This window comes from Mobula hypostoma, chromosome 5 (genome assembly GCF_963921235.1).
Source record: "Mobula hypostoma chromosome 5, sMobHyp1.1, whole genome shotgun sequence".
NCBI lineage: Eukaryota > Metazoa > Chordata > Chondrichthyes > Myliobatiformes > Myliobatidae > Mobula > Mobula hypostoma.
In genome coordinates, this window is record NC_086101.1 from 45,954,876 (window position 1) to 45,971,126 (window position 16,251).

A 16,251-nucleotide genomic window follows, 5' to 3' on the forward strand; every position below is an offset into this window, starting at 1 on the left:
GTGAGGTCATCACCAGCACCACACATAAGCTGTCTCTCACCATGCACCATTGACATGGTCATGGTTGTGAGTTGTACAATAAAGCAAGCCAGTGGTCAAGTAGTACTTGTAGCTTGAATACTTAAAGCCAGGCTAAATGCAGGGACTGGTACACTCTAGAGTCCATCACTGTTCCAAGGTTGCCATGGGAAAAGATAGGCAGCGGTGTGCAAAATGTCATCAAAGGAGATACAAAAAGTGAGCATGTTAATATGCCATTGTGAATGGAAATTCAATTTGATCACCTTATTGGAGTTTTCTAATAATGTGACATGTGCAATGGACAAGAGTAGGCTAATAAACTATATTTTGATTCCTAGCAGCATTTGATAAGGAGCTATGTCAATGTTATTGCAGAAAATAGAATTTCATCCAGCAGGCAGCAACGGCAAACCATTTCTGCAGAAAAATTTGCCAAGAACAATCATGGTCATGGAAAGACCATGATCGTCCATGTCATACAACATGGCATATAAATAAACAAACGATGCAGGAGGTAACATATTAGCATGGAAGGAATTCTATTTAGCTAACAGGAGACAGAGGGAAGTAATAAATGAGACTCTTTCTGGTTGGCAGTATGTAACAAATGGTGAACCACAGGAATCAGCTCTACAGACTCAACTTTGCACGATGACTTGGATAATGGGGTTGAAGGTATGATTTCCAATTGCACTGATGATTCTAAGCTGTGGTCATAAATTGGTTAGCTGTGATCTTACTCTATTGCAGATAGACTTGGTTTGAGGGATCAACTGGCTTACTCAAATTCCTAATGTGTACCACAAACACGACAAATTCTGCAGATGCTGGAAATCCAAAGCAACACACACAAAATGCTGGAGGAACTCAGCAGATCAGGCAGCAACTATAGTCGATGTTTTGGGCTGAGGCCCTTCTTCAGGATTGGAAAGGAAGCAGGAAGACACAAGAATGAAAAAGTCGGAGGGAGCGGAGGGAGGAAAGCTAGATGGTGAAAACTGAGGCCAGGTCGGTAAGAAAGATAAGAACTGGAGCGGAAGGAATCTGATGAGAGAGGAGAGTGGACAATCGGAGGAGGGAACACAGGGGGAGGTGATTGGCAGGTGAGAAGGGATAAGAGGCCAAAGTGTGGAATAGAAGAAGAGGGAAGGTGGAGGGATTTTTTTTAACTGGAAGGAGAAATCGATGTTATGCCATCATATTAGAAGCTAATTAAGCGGAATTCAAGTTGATACACTAATGCATATGTTTGAATACATCCGTGCATGTACGCTCTGGTTTTGTTCTTCGCCTGATTACTAAAATTAATCCTTTGTGGAAACTAAGCTTTCCATTTCCATGGGAGCTCAAGTTGACTAATTTAACTTGCCCTTTCCACACTCACAACTATACTTAGAGGTTGTATGACACTTATGGCAAACTCATATACGAGCCCTTTCAAAATGCTCACGCTACCTTCTGTAATTAAACTTTTAACCCTATTTACTTCAAACCAGTTAAAACAAAACCTTAGTTGAAGTGGCAATAGAAAAAATGTCATGCAAACACATTTGTTGATGTCATGCAGTGTCTCGAATTACATTTACATCTGGTGAATCATGAAGCAGCCTTTTAAGCAATTATGGATAGAATTGATAATTGAGCTGACTTGGCGGCCCCAGTGACACGGTTTCTGTATTGTGACAATGTCCAAAATTCAACTTCCCACTAGCAGAGATTAGAAGAGATTGCGGGTGGCAATGACAGCTATGGTGATCCTTTCGAGAAGAGACTGAAAAAAAAGCTGTCAATAAGGTGAGCAGATGACTTTGTGCTTACGACCTGTACATCGCCACATTGAGGTCACAACAGAACTCATCAAGTCAAAACAAGTTTATTGTCATTTCACTACATACATGTATACTGTCAAAGAAACAACGTTTCTCCAGACCAAGGTGTAAAAAACAGTAGTACACATAACACACAACAGCTTAGAAATGTAAGGAATAGATCTATAGTCTTATACTCTCTGGAATTTAGAAGATTGAGGGGGATCTGATTGAAACGTGTAAAATTCCAAAGGGATTGGACAGGCTAGATGTAGGAAGATTGTTCCCGATGTTGGGGAAGTCCAGAACGAGGGGTCACAGTCTGAGGATAAAGGGGAAGCCTTTTAGGACCGAGATGAGGAAAAACTTCACACAGAGAGCGGTGAATCTGTGGAATTTTCTGCCACAGGAAACAGTTGAGGCCAGTTCATTGGCTATATTTCAGAGGGCGTTAGATAAGGCCCTTGTGACTAAAGGGATCAGGGGGTATGGAGAGAAGGCAAGTACAGGGTTCTGAATTGGATGATCAGCCATGATCGTACTGAATGGCGGTGCAGGCTCGAAGGGCTGAATGGCCTACTCCTGCACCTATTTTCTATGTTTCTATAGCTGAATCACGTATAAAGTCCATAAATTAAATATTGTAAGGTACAGAACAGATTATACAGTGTCACTTCAAATACCCTCTGCATATCACTGCCAAATTGTTAATAGCACTAAATTTTCAGCTTGATGTTTTGACGTTCATCTAAACCAGGAAGGTCACTGTACAATGAAAATGGTTGTCCAAATGGTGTGGTGCGTGCTTTAATATTTCAGGACGGTGGAAAAGATCTGTAAAATGGTTGACTTTGTTTTTACAAAATTTGCAACACATGATCACTGAATTTTACAGTGTAGAGGAGCCCATTCACTGGATCATTTTTATCCTGTTTATCTGAAGGAGCCATCAATTAGTCCTGTTCCAATGCATATATCCCACAGGCATTTTGACAGGGAATTTAATTCTGGGTTATTTACAGTATTATAAGATGGAAGCTCTCTTGCAGGTGATCCCGGTGAATAGAGAATGGGGCTCTCCATCTGAACTCTGGGGTGTTATTTAACAGCTAAGATGCTCCACCTATTTTATCATATGCTTGTATAATCCCTTCAGCTTTCATGCCTCTTAATTCCCCATTGCTTTGTGCAAAGGTAGTTACAGCTTCAACAGGATATCCATTTTTTTTTATGGTTAAGAGCCATTTTTTTGATATTTCTGTTAGATTGACAACAACTCCACGGACTTTCTACTGGAAGTTTCACATTCACTTCCATGATAGTTGGATGCGGCTTTCATATTCCTTGGCATTGAAATACTACTCTTAAACTTCTGAGTTAAGTATGGATTATAGTCTCACGCTAGATCTGTAGTACAAAATCTAGGCTGAGCTTATGATGCAGCACCACACTTATCCTTCTGCAGAAGAAATATTACACTTTTGCTGCTATTTATGCATCTTCTTCATTGGGCTTGATTTGTTCTTTGTTTTGCTGGGGTTGTTGTTCTTGTTGCCATTTGCCGCGATTTGTTGGGGTTTTTTTGTATGGGGATGTTGGGATGGTTGATGTTCTTGCTGCTGTTTGTCACGATTTGTTAGGTTTTTTTGTGTGGGAGGGTTTGATGCTTTTCTTTGAATGACTTTCATGCTTTTCTTTGGTTCATGGCTATCTGGAGAAGACAAATCTCAGAGTTGTAACTGCATACGTAGTTTGATAATAAATAAACCTTTGAACCTTTTCTTTCCTCATTGTACAGAGACCAAAGAACTCTACACTCCTATGTCAATGGTTTGAAAAAGAGTATGAGTTTTTCTATCACATGCCTTGATCAATATTTATCCCTCAATGAACAGCACTAATACAGATTATCTGGCCCCCTATGCTATTGCTGTTTGAAGGATATATGCCGCACCCAAACTGGCTGTTATGTTTCCAGTAAGATTTTAGTTATTACTTCTGCTAGTACTTTGTGGCTGTAAATACTGCAAATCTAGAACACCTATGACTGAGAAAGTCACAAAATAAATGTTGCTCTTTTATGAAAATAATCCTAGGCAATTAAAGAAGCAGTTAATCCTTGATACATCAATGAAGAGCCCCCATTTGGTTTAGATGCATTTATTTTTCTGCCAGTAATTTAGTGAGGAATATGCTTGGAAGTCTACTTGTAATGATTTGCAAATTCCACATCTGTCAAATATAGGAATTTCTGAAATCCAGGAAACCAGTTTGATCTCAGTCTGCTGGAAATATATTCCACATCATTGGCTGTACCCTATACTAACATCTTCATCAGGTAACACATTTGTTGAAATTGCTGATATGCTGTAATTAGAACTTGAATTCTGCTGCAAACCATCCTAGGGATGGAAACTGGAGCAGGATGAATTGCAATGAATTAACATTTAATGGGATTCTCAGGACCAATACCTAAAGTACTCTGACGACCTTCATCATTTGGCTTGAGGAACCCGTAAACTTCCTTGTAGAACTAACTTGGTATTTACTGGTATAAAGGAGGTTATAGTCACACAAGGCACATCCACGACTCACCTTTGACAACTTCTTGTCAGCCACACTTTCACCACTCACAAGATTAGCATTAAATGGTTAAATCAAAACTTTAGATCGCCCATCCTATTTCCAACTTTCAAGCAATACAATTTCATCATAGAATTTGGCGCTGTTAAACATTTATTCCCTCCATTTTTTAAAGATTTTAGTCATTTTACTATGATTTTTTTCTCTTTGATGTAATTATTTTTAGGTCTTGCAACCTCATTCTACCACTACTTGATCAACCTTTGCCTGTGCCTTTGCTACCATTTTGGACATCTTTCTCAGTGGATTGAGAAGAAACCATGAAGACACTGCACTGTGAGCTGTGCTCCACAAAGAAATACGATGAATTCCCCAAGATTAGTGCTCTTCATAGCATGCTGTGCTGCTCACAGCCGCCTTACTGAAGTCTATGCTGTAGGCTTCAGAAAACCAGGTAGCAGCGCAGTCAATTCCCTCTGAGGAATATACTGATATCATTTGCAAAAGAGTTCAGAGAGGCAGCTGGTTGATTTCCACTTGAAGGTCAAGCAATGGAACATGACAGATAGAACAGGACATTGGCGTGAGTGTTCAACTTCAGTGAGAATGGAAAGCTGGAGTAGGACAGGAAGCCACTTATCCATGTTTGAAGGTGACAAAGACATAAAGCACTGGCTCAATTTGGACAGGCAGGTTCAATCACAGGGAAGTATCATTAGAATAAATGAATGGGTAAAAATAAAACCCTATCAATGAATTTCAATGTAAGCAATTTCCGGAACTTTTACACTGAACCAAAATGCATCAGAATAGTGAAATAGCAGAGATCTAGAACAGAACAAAAGTTTTCAAGTCTAAACATAGGCCCAGTGAATTGGAGGAGTTTGAATGTTGAAAGGTCTGATGTATAATGGGACTGAGCTGATGGAAGTTCTAATATTACTTCATCCAAACTTGGGTCTATTTCAGAAGTGACTCACTATTTCCATGTTTCCAGTCTTGCTGACCAATATCCCATGGTACTTATTATAGATAAATTGTATCGTACATTTCCACATGCACTGGAATTCATCACTATTGTAAGTTATGCTATATTTTTAACATCTAGGATTCAGGCTAAATGAAGGCATGTGGATTGAGTTGAACTAGCAACGTTCATCAGAATTGAAAATAAATCTACAAGAAATTTTGCAAATTCAGAAGAATTTGAATCAGATTTTTACAAGTCATTGAGTTAGACGTGAAGAATGGAGTTTGCAAATTCAGTGCCTGCAAAACACTACTGCAGCAAGTTTTTCATCATCCATCTTCCAAAGATTCCAGACAAAATATAAGAAGGCTGGTGCCACACCATTTCCTGTATGGATGCTTTGATTAGGAAGGACCTCTGAAGCTGTAAATATCTCCTTAAATTGACAATGTGTTCACACCAGCCAAATTTATGGCTGTACTCATGGCAAAGCGAACAATGTTCATTATTATTATTCCTGAGAACAACTACAATTTCAAGATGTCCGCGTGTCTGTGGTTTTACTGAGTATCCCAAGTTCTCATGACTCATTTATAGCTCTTTCATAGAAAATACTTCAGTACAAGAAAGTTTCTTGAATTGGCCTGAATTTAAACGAGTTACAAATTAGTTCCTCTGTATATTAACTAGAAAATTTTATGCTGAGGATGCAGCTTTTAGTTGCCTATTAAGCCACAATCAATGCTTAGCAAACTAGCTAATCACTAACATTAAATTGATCCATATTCATTGTAATTCTCTCAGATGAATATTCAAAACACATTTTTAGTAAGCTTATTTGGGATCGCTCAGCCAATACCTTGATCAAATGAGCTATGTTCTAATATTTATTTAAACATTTGAATAGAATTTAAAATGTGACCATTTATTTAATCCATGCTATGCAATCTGTGAACATACTTTACTGGAAGACTGGTTGCTCATCCAGTTCAATTAGTTCTGGTGGACACCAGAGATTTCTTGTAGCTATTGTGTACAAGGCATGAAGGCATGATACAAGCAGTTGCCATAGAGATTACAAAAAATGAGTAAGGAATGTTTCCCAAGGTCAATGTCAAATGCCATCATTTTCAATGACTACAAATTCTGGGCAATAATGGATGTACCTGCATGTTCCATTGCAACACAAACCACACCTTGTCATTGATACTGGTTAACACTGGCTCTTAGACAAGAAAAAAAAGACCTCCAGTACAGCACAACCATAATTCTAATATTACATGAGCCACACTGTCTAATCTTCTCAGCAAAATAAATGAGATAAGGTGGTGATATTTATTTAATTTGAGTCCCTGCCATCTTGTTAATTGAGAAATTAAAAAAGAGGGATGTATGTTTTAGGTCAGAGGTGATACGTTTTGTCCTCCTTCAGATCAAAATTGATTTACGATCTATACCACCACCCCACAAAAGATGTTAGTCCATTCTCTCTCATCTTATTAAAATTAGTAGGCCCAAAGATTCACCTCATTCAATCTTCAACATCTTAGTTCTAACCACTGTTATGTTCTGAGTTTAATATAATAAATGTCATCAGGATTATCCTGTGTATAGAGTATGAGCAGACAGGAAAGCCATCAGGATTTCTACTTCCAATACTAACAGAAAGAAGCAAAATTTGGGTTATCATGTTTAGGCTTACACAGGCAAACATCAGAATAATATTTTAATAGTTTCTTGGGTGAGGTCCTAATAGGAGTTAATCACCTTGGAAAATCCTGCAAAATGTCAACTTCTTCATTAAAGGAAACAAGAGAATAATTTGTCAATAAAAGTATAACTAAGACTGTTTCCTTACTCTCATAAGCTTCTAGGATTAAAACTGATATTGCCTGGGTATTTTGCATGACGATGACATTATTGCCAGAGCTATGAATACTTTTGAAATGTACTATCAATGTCAATTGTTGACAGTAGTCAATGAAGCAACTAGAATTATTTACACCACATTCTCTTTCTGGGCCAACAGCAAAACACACCTTGCAGTCCAGGTCCTTGACATTTCAAAGTCATATTACAAGCTTCGAGCTATCTGTGAGTGGGGAGGAGAGAAGGATGGAATTGCCTTTCCAGCAGTGCCCTTTGTATCAGTAATGCTAAACAGTAAAATTTAAATTGAACAATTTTATGAGTTTTACATTTTAAAAAATGCATACTACATATCAAAGAACTATGCATTTAAAATTAAACATGCATAAGTATTAGCCTTTAGTTTGTACTGAAGTGAAAATAATACTGGTTCTAACACCAGTCTAGACGACAGAACATCCCAAAGAATCCTGGTGCAAAGCCAGCATATAACAGGCAAACACCATTGGAAGGAATGTTATCGAGTTAAAGTTATGAAACCATAATATTTAGGCATATTAAGCACAACACATTTTCAAAAATGGTGACTTCATTTCTTCTTTTAAAGAGACCATTTTCTTCTGTTGTAAAAGAAAAGCACACAACAGTATGGACAATAGAGTGCTATTTTGTGATTATACTGCAGGTCTTGCAGTTATCACAAAACTGGCTCTGCTGCCTGTTGATCTCAAGAAAAACTGCACAGAAAAACCTCAAGGTCTCTGTGGCATGTTGAACCTTGCTGGGCATCAGTCTCATGGATCCCTAGTACCCACTGCAGGAATGCCATTGCTAAGCCGCGAAAAAACATTGAAGAGTTAAATGACACAAATTCCAGAAATTTTAAGCTAACTTTTTAAATATATTACACAGTGCAAAATGAAGGCAGGAACATGTTTTATGAGTAAGTTAGGACAAAACTTATATACTTTTTTAAAGTATTATTTGAAAGGGATAGAATTTTGAAAGCACTTTTTAAAGAGATTACCACCTATGGATTTAATTTTCTCAAAGCCACTGAGAATTGTAAATAATAATTATAGTGTTGGACACTGATCAAAACTTACTAGAAATTCATGCAACAAGATAACTATTCCAGGTTTTGTTCATCAGTTCACACTGGAGCAGGGTGTGAAATAGCGCTCCCTGTGGAGGAGCACAGAACTGCCGACAGCAACTTTTAGATTTCCATATTTGTGCACTTCCGAAGATACTGTCCCTTCAATTCTGCTGAGATCTGATATTCTCTGTTATTTTCCAGCTCAATACCTCACTAAATAATCAATAAACATCATCAAAAACAGCAACTTTGGGTCCTATGTACTCGTAGTCAAACTTTACATCTAGACTGAGTTGGTATCAATAGGAACTCTGCAGACTCACAGTTTTTGAGACCAAGAAGGAATCACGTTAATAAGCCAAGTAGTCAATATGCTCACATGGTTTTGTTATTTCAGGAAATAACAAAGCTCGTAAGTAATGAAAATCTGTCACTTATATCCAATACATAAAAGGTAAGTCTAATATTATTCAGATAAGCTTACATTAACTAATATGTTAATTAATTATTTCCTGAAATAACAAAACCTGTAAGTGACAATAATTGGGGGGACTCACCAATACTGGAGTTCATGTCACCATTTTCTGACTCGGTCCCGGGCTGGTTATTGCTACCGTGGAAACTGTTCATAGCTTCGAGTTTGATCTTCTTTGCCTTCATGGCCTCCGCGATGGCTGCATTGGTTGCAGCTGCCGCTGCAGCTGCAGCTGCTGCTGTAAGACCTGACAGAGAGAAGACAGGACAAGACAAAGTGTGATATGGACAAATGCCTCCACCATTAGTTGATGATGATGCAATTTAAAGGAACAAAATCTTAACATATAAAAGCAAAATTATGGCACTTGGCCCATCGAGTCTGAATTTACCCAGTCGACATCTTACCAAGATTAGCCTGTATGTGACTCCAGAACCACTAGTGTGATTGCACCTCAATTGGTTCAATGGTAAAACAAGGGCAGAATTTCCAATGGGAAGCAGATCTCATGAAAACGTAAAAACAAATTTACCCGAGGTTGGAAAACAGAGGGGGGATACTCCTCTTACCAACTTTAGAAACATCTTCCAAGCAATTAGTTGATATTTCAACATGAATTCAATGTCAGGCAAATCAAGCTTTCAATTCTGCCCCAACCATATCTGTTCAGGAAATAGTAAATTGCTGTATATCCAATATTATCATTGCTCTCTCTATAGAATTGTCATGGGATTATTGCTAAGGTCCAGAGAAACTGGCAATTAGACATTGCACAATATTCTGTTTCCTGTATCTGCCTTTTCTGTTAATATCTGGAGCAGTTACAGAGAAAGGTTGAATAGGTTAGGACTTTATTCCCTGGAGCGTAGAAGAATGAGGGGAGATTTGATAGAGGTATATAAAACTATGATGGGTATAGATAGAGTGAATGCAAGCAGGCTTTTTCCACTGAGGCAAGGGGAGAAAAAAAACAGAGGACATGGGTTAAGGGTGAGGGGGGGAAAGTTTAAAGGGAACATTGGGGGGGGGCTTCTTCACACAGAGAGTGGGGGGAGTATGGAATGAGCTGCCAGACGAGGTGGTAAATGCGGGGTTTTTTTTAACATTTAAGAATAAATTGGATAGATACATGGATAGGAGGTGTATGGAGGGATATGGTCCGTGTGCAGGTCAGTGGGACTAGGCAGAAATTGGTTCGGCACAGCCAGGAAGGGCCAAAAGGCCTGTTTCTGTGCTGTAGTTTTTCTATGGTTTCTATGGTTTCTGTATATCAGTCTTCTACAGGGTGTAAAGTGATGGTGAATTAGGTGGTCCATTCCGCAATTTGTTTTCCCCAGCAACCAGCTGTAGTTTCAGGACCACGGGGCTGGGGAAACATTCGACACCAGAGATCCAATCATCCTGAGACTTTGCTGCTCCCGACCAGCTTTCCCTGTCTTATTTTCCATGGGGATCATCTAGATCTCTGCTCTACTGCTCATAACACATCCAGTCTGATAATTGCTAAACTATCAGACTCTCACTTAAACCTCCATTGGCCTCACTTCTCCCTAGCTTAGCCACACTTTTCAGCTCTACAGCCCTTCGGAATAAGTGCAGGCAAATGGACAGTCAACATCTCCGGTCTAAAACTTTAATCTGGACTGGTTCCCATGTCTCCCCACAGAAACTGCCTGACCTATTGGGTTCCTCCAGTAGCCTGAATTTTTTTTTGTTTGCTCCAGATTCTGATGCTTCTTGTGTCTCCACACTTCAGAATATCTGCAGTCATCTACTTCTGATCTATTCACCTCCTGTTAGGAGCCATATCTTCATTTATCAAGCTCCAGAATTCCCACTTTATGCCTCTTCAACTGTCTAACAATTTCTTGTATAAAGCAGCTCTCAAAACATAATCCTTCAACAAATAGCTTTATTTTACCTTCAATGGTTCAGAATTAACTTATTTTGCTTGATTATATTCCTGATAATCACTTTGAGACATTCTTTTGTACATTAAAGTATCTTAGTTTGCTCTACTTTTGCAGCTCCCTCTGGTAGGACCATTCAAGTGTGGAGTTAACGCCAAAATACCTTGCAAGAAGCATTTCATACAACATTAAAGCTAATCTGCTTAACCATACTTTATTGTGCAGTTCTTAATTGTCAATTTCTATGGGCCTTAGAAAAAGTCCCATGATAGTTGTATAAATTGATCTATCATGATTTTGAATATAAAGTGAACGACTATTTCCTGAACAGATATAGTTGGGGCACAATTGAGTAGTGGGGTGGAAGGAAGATGGGGAGCAGAGGGTGGAGGAGAGTAATACAAAAGTTAATATAGTATGGCTCCTTAATATTCTTGAGGGCAGGAAGACGCTATGGCCCATCAACGGAATTATCCCTTAACTGGTTCCTCAGTTCAGTGGTAAAGGCGGCTGGCATTTCCAAAGGGAAGCAGATCCCATGAAAGAATTAAAATAAATGCTGCCAAGGCTGGAAAGCAGAGGGTGGAGACTCTTCTTATCAGCTGTCATCTCCCTGACGTTTAGAAGTATCTTCTCAGAAACGGATTAACATCTGGCATTCTGGCTGCTCTTTATTCAGAGATGCGGGCAGTTTTATAAATATCTCACCTGTCAACCTTTGCGCATTTTAGAACAACATAATTCAGGGCCTGGTCTGAGCAATATGAATCCAGCCCACTTTGGATTGGGAAGGGAAGAGGAATTGAATGGGGGAGGGATGGAGACTGACCACCATATGGCATTAGTACGCAGCCCAGGTTTCTGAACATCTGATAGACAGATGGCGCGAAGCTGATTTTCCAGCTGAAAAGAAAAGGCCCGATCATGTAAAACCTTGTTTGCATTCTAACAGATAAATGTAGAATCCAGCAACTCACAGAGGTCATAAACAAATTAGGACTGTCACTGGCAGCGGTTTCTGGAACTGACACGAAGTATGCCATTGATTTTGTTTCTTCTCATGAATGTCAATTTGTGTACTTCGATCAGGGAATTACATTAGCATGCTGCATTTCTGCAGCATTAAGAGTTGGATGCAAAACAATCAAAGAATTCACTGACAGCTCAGCAAAATTATAGTATCGCTGCATCCCCACCAGATGTACAGGCCCTGTTCATAGGAGAGAACTTAGCAGAGCTGGTAGTATGAGAATCAGCTGTATCAATGGACTGAAAGAATGTATGCAGATGGTAAATAGGAACAGGAGCTCACTTAGTCTCTCAAGTCTGCCAGGCATGTCTACCTGCTCTGCATCTTGCGACTCACATATTTCCTTATCTGTGTTGTCTTATTCAAGTTCTCATTCTCTAACTGCATCTAACTTGATGGCCTGTAATTCAGTCAGTGATCAGATAACCTTGTTTACAGCCTATCCCCGTGGTCATCCTGGTCTTACCCTACATCCAACCTTCTACATCTTCCCTGCTGCTAAATGAGTTTCTTTCATCTCCTTCCTAGATCTAACGATTCAACAGAAATGTCAACTCTGTCTCTTCCCACATGTGTGACTTGTACATATCTCCAACAATTTTTGCTCTCTACCAATAAATCTCAACGCCTGTTTGTCCCTCTGACCTAATTTAAGATTAGACCTGTTACTTTGATCAAACTCTTACATGGCTGGAGCCAAACTTTACCCCTTGATCACTTTCTGGAAAGTTTTACTATATTAGGGAGTATGTAAATACAAGATATTTCCAATGAGGGAAAGGAAAACACACAGTGTTAGGGTCATAGAACCTTTCAGCACAGAAACAGACCTTTTGTCCCATCACATGCATGCTGCCCACCACACTTATCTTCACCACATTAAATCTGTAGCTTTCTATACCTTGGTGATTCAGGTTTCCACAATCAAAAGTCAAAATATACTGCATCTAACTTGATGCTCTATGATTCCAAAACTGTAAGGATTGCTGGTAGCGATGATCATCTTTGTGGATTAGAATGCTTTCTTGCAGCACCGTCTAATCGTCAATCAATGACTGGTATGTCAGCACAAAATGCCAGCTCTGCCTGAGCTCACCCTGCAAAGAGCCATCTCTAGTATACTCCAACCATTCCCTAAGGGGAGAAAAAGACTCCTTCACAGAAAAATATCCCGTCACTAATGCCAAATGCGCAACATGGTCATTGACTCTGATCTCAATATTGTCAATGGAACCAAATTTTGGAAGTAGACTATAATGCTCTGCCATTCCTACATTGTGTACCTGCAACCAAGGACAGCTTTCCTCAAGACACTACCATCTAAGCTTAAGTATTGTGAATAGCACAATGGGGCAAGAAACATTCCCTATCTTGAGAAGTCTCTGTCACATGTGGGAAGTCTCTTAAATAGTTTGAGGAAACAGAGGAGAAGAAAGCAGCAATTGTTTAAATTATCAACAAATTCTTTAATAATTGAGTGGAATAGCTGGTTAAGCATACTTTGAAAATATTAGTTTCTTCCTTATCTGCTAAGCTCGTCACTATATCTGGCCAAACAAATTAATACAATCTTAGTTGTCTGTATGATGGAGCCAATTAGTATGCTTATACCTCAGACCCAAGCCGTAGGCTAATTAGATCACAAGCAAATTAAGAGTAGGTAGGAAAACTGGACAACAATGTTTAACATGTATGTTATATTACGCAAAATTAACTCTTCAATTTCTCCAATTGTTGGTGATGATCTCCTTATAACGTTGACACAGTGACCCTCTATATCACTAGTAATGTGAGTGACATAGTGGTTATATAGCTGCAGAACTATAGAGGGAAGAGTCTGCTGGCAGAGAGACTGAAGTAATTATTAAGTTTACTTCTCTTTGACTCCTCATGAATAAGAAGGACTAACAATATTCCTAATAGATGGTCAACCATGCCCCTTCTATCTAGCTATCTAACCAGATGTCTGCCTTTATTTCTCCAGTCCTCCTGAAGGGTCTCAGTCTGAAACGTCAACTGTACTATTTTCCATAGATGCTGCCTGGCCTGCTGAGTTCCTCCAGCATTTTGTGTGTGTTGCTTGGATTTCCGGCATCTGCAGATTTTCTTTTATTTGTAATTAGATGTCTGTGAGGGTCTTGAAAGTTTCATCACAATCAGGAAGGATGCTTGCCTACATAAGTTCGATTGCTGCTTGTTCAGAGTAGATGGAAATGTCAAGGAAGCTTTGATTTTGATATTTTGATTCCCTGCTTGCTCTATGTCCCTTTATCAGAGAGTCACAGAAAGGCTCAGCACAAAAATGGTCACTTTCAGCCATTGTATCCATGCCAACCATGATTCCGCTCCATGTTAATTTCATTTGCCTACCTTAGAACCAGATCACTCTCACCTTTTCTATTTAAGTACCTGTCCAAATGCCTTATAAATATTGTAATTGTATCTGTCTCCATTACCTCCTTTGGCAACTCTTTTCAGACTTCCTCTGAAAAACTTACCTTTAATTCCTTTCAATTACTCCCCTCCCCCCTTAAAACTATTCTGGACTCTCCTACTCTGGGAAAGAGATTTTGATTATTCATCTGATCTATGCCTGCCTGTTCCCTCTCCTCCAAAGGTTAAAATGTCACCCCTTTGCCTCATACATTCCAATGAGAATAAGCCCAAGCTATCCAATCTCTTCTTGTAACCAGAGCTGTCTATACCAGGCAATATCCTGGTGAGTATCTTCTGCAGTTTCTCTATTGCTTCCACACCCTTTCTGCTGTGTGGTAACCAGAACTGTATACAACTCTCTAAGCATGGTTTAAGAAATGTGTTGTGCAACTTCAATACTTGAATCTGGACTCTCACTTACCTCACTTTACTTCCGTATCTCAATTTCTATACTATATTGACTGTCCTGTTGTACATACTATTTATTACAAATTACTATAAATTGCACATTCAGAGATGTAATGCAAAGATTTTTACTCATGAATGTGAAGGATGTAAGAAATAAAGTCAATTCAATACTATGACTTTATTAACTTCTTGCCTTTACTCCCTCCTCCCTGCATGGTTTAATATTCATTTCGACAAGGAATTTTTATTTTACCCAGTTTCTCCACTCAAGAAAAATTCCAAATATGCCTCAAGACTTTACTTTTTGGCAAAATAATCTTGAACTCCCGTGATCCTTCCAATAATCAGAGACCAGCTCTCTCAAAGTGTGACAGTAATGGTGAAGAATGCTTAGGTATCCATATCTTTATGATGGTCCAAATGCTGAGGATCGAAATCACATGGCTCTCTGCCAACTATCTTCACACCTTCACACTTGAGCTACTGACTGTCTAATCTGTCCATTCCACATCCAAATAAAAAGCAAACTATTTCAGCTAGATCTGAAGGAATCCTAACCATCAATCAAAACATCATTTTTTTCTGTGCAGGCGTCTACATTTGCATGTACTTCTAGGATGTTATACATGACACAGAGTGACAGAGTGTGATAGAGAGAGAGAGAGAGACTGAGTGTGTGTGAGAGAGAGCGAGAGACTGAGTGTGTGTGAGAGAGAGCGAGAGACTGAGTGTGTGAGAGAGAGACTGAGTTTGAGAGAGAGTGAGAGAGTGTGTGAGACTGAGTGTGAGAGAGAGACTGTGTGTGAGAGAGAGAGAGAGAGAGAGAGACTGAGTGAGAGAGTGAGAAAGAGACTGAGTGTGTGTGAGAGAGAGAGAGAGACAGACAGACAGACTGTGTGTCATTGCATCTGTGCACGTGTGTCAGTGTGAATGTTTGCATGTTTTAGAATGTGTCTATGTCTGTGCAATACTTTTCTCTAGGTGTCCCCAGTATGGTTGCACTCTGTGCTGTGTGCCAATGTGTGTAAACATGTGCGGCTGAGTGCTTGTGTGCATGTCTTTGTTGTAAAAAGGATTTGGGTGGATTGTTGTTATGATGGGATGGCTGAGTGGTGGAGTTGTCATTCAGAAACCAAAGAGGAGTGCTACATAAACAAGAGAAAATCTGCAGATGCTGGAAAAGCAAGCCACACACTCAAAATGCAGGAAGATCTCAGCAGGCCAGGCAGCATCTACGGAAAAGAGTACAGTCGATGTTTTGGGCCGAGACCTTTAGGCAGGATCATCAGGATGTGCCCTGACTCTGTGACTCAAGGGTCAATTAATTCATTTCCTCTGCACTTATTCTGCACAACAAGAAACTCAAGAGGAAACTTGGCAATGTATGGACAGTGACCCTTCAAATGGCAGAGAAGATAAGGTGAGGATGCAGGATATTCTAATTGGAGTGTATCATGCAAAGAACAGGCATTAATTTTGTCTGAGTGTAATGGACGTTAAAAGTATTCCATTGCCAAAGGGAACCCACTTCAGGAGATTAAAAGTTAAATTGAGTAGGCAGTAACAACTCATCATTGAAAAATAAAGGACTATTTTCCCTTCCTTTGGAATTTCGTTGGAAATCAGCAGTCAGATAATCCTG

General features: G+C 39.3%; 1 protein-coding gene across 4 annotated transcripts in view; it reads right to left on the minus strand.

Annotated features, from left to right (window-relative positions):
- The window catches only part of LOC134346787 (dachshund homolog 1-like), a 586,859-nt gene that overhangs the window by 279,931 nt on the left and 290,677 nt on the right, over window positions 1-16,251 (minus strand). For all 4 annotated transcript variants that reach the window (XM_063048437.1, XM_063048436.1, XM_063048439.1 and 1 more), the window contains exon 3: window positions 8,908-9,072. In XM_063048437.1, coding sequence (XP_062904507.1) covers window positions 8,908-9,072 — 165 coding nt within the window. The remainder of the gene's footprint in view (window positions 1-8,907; window positions 9,073-16,251) is intronic.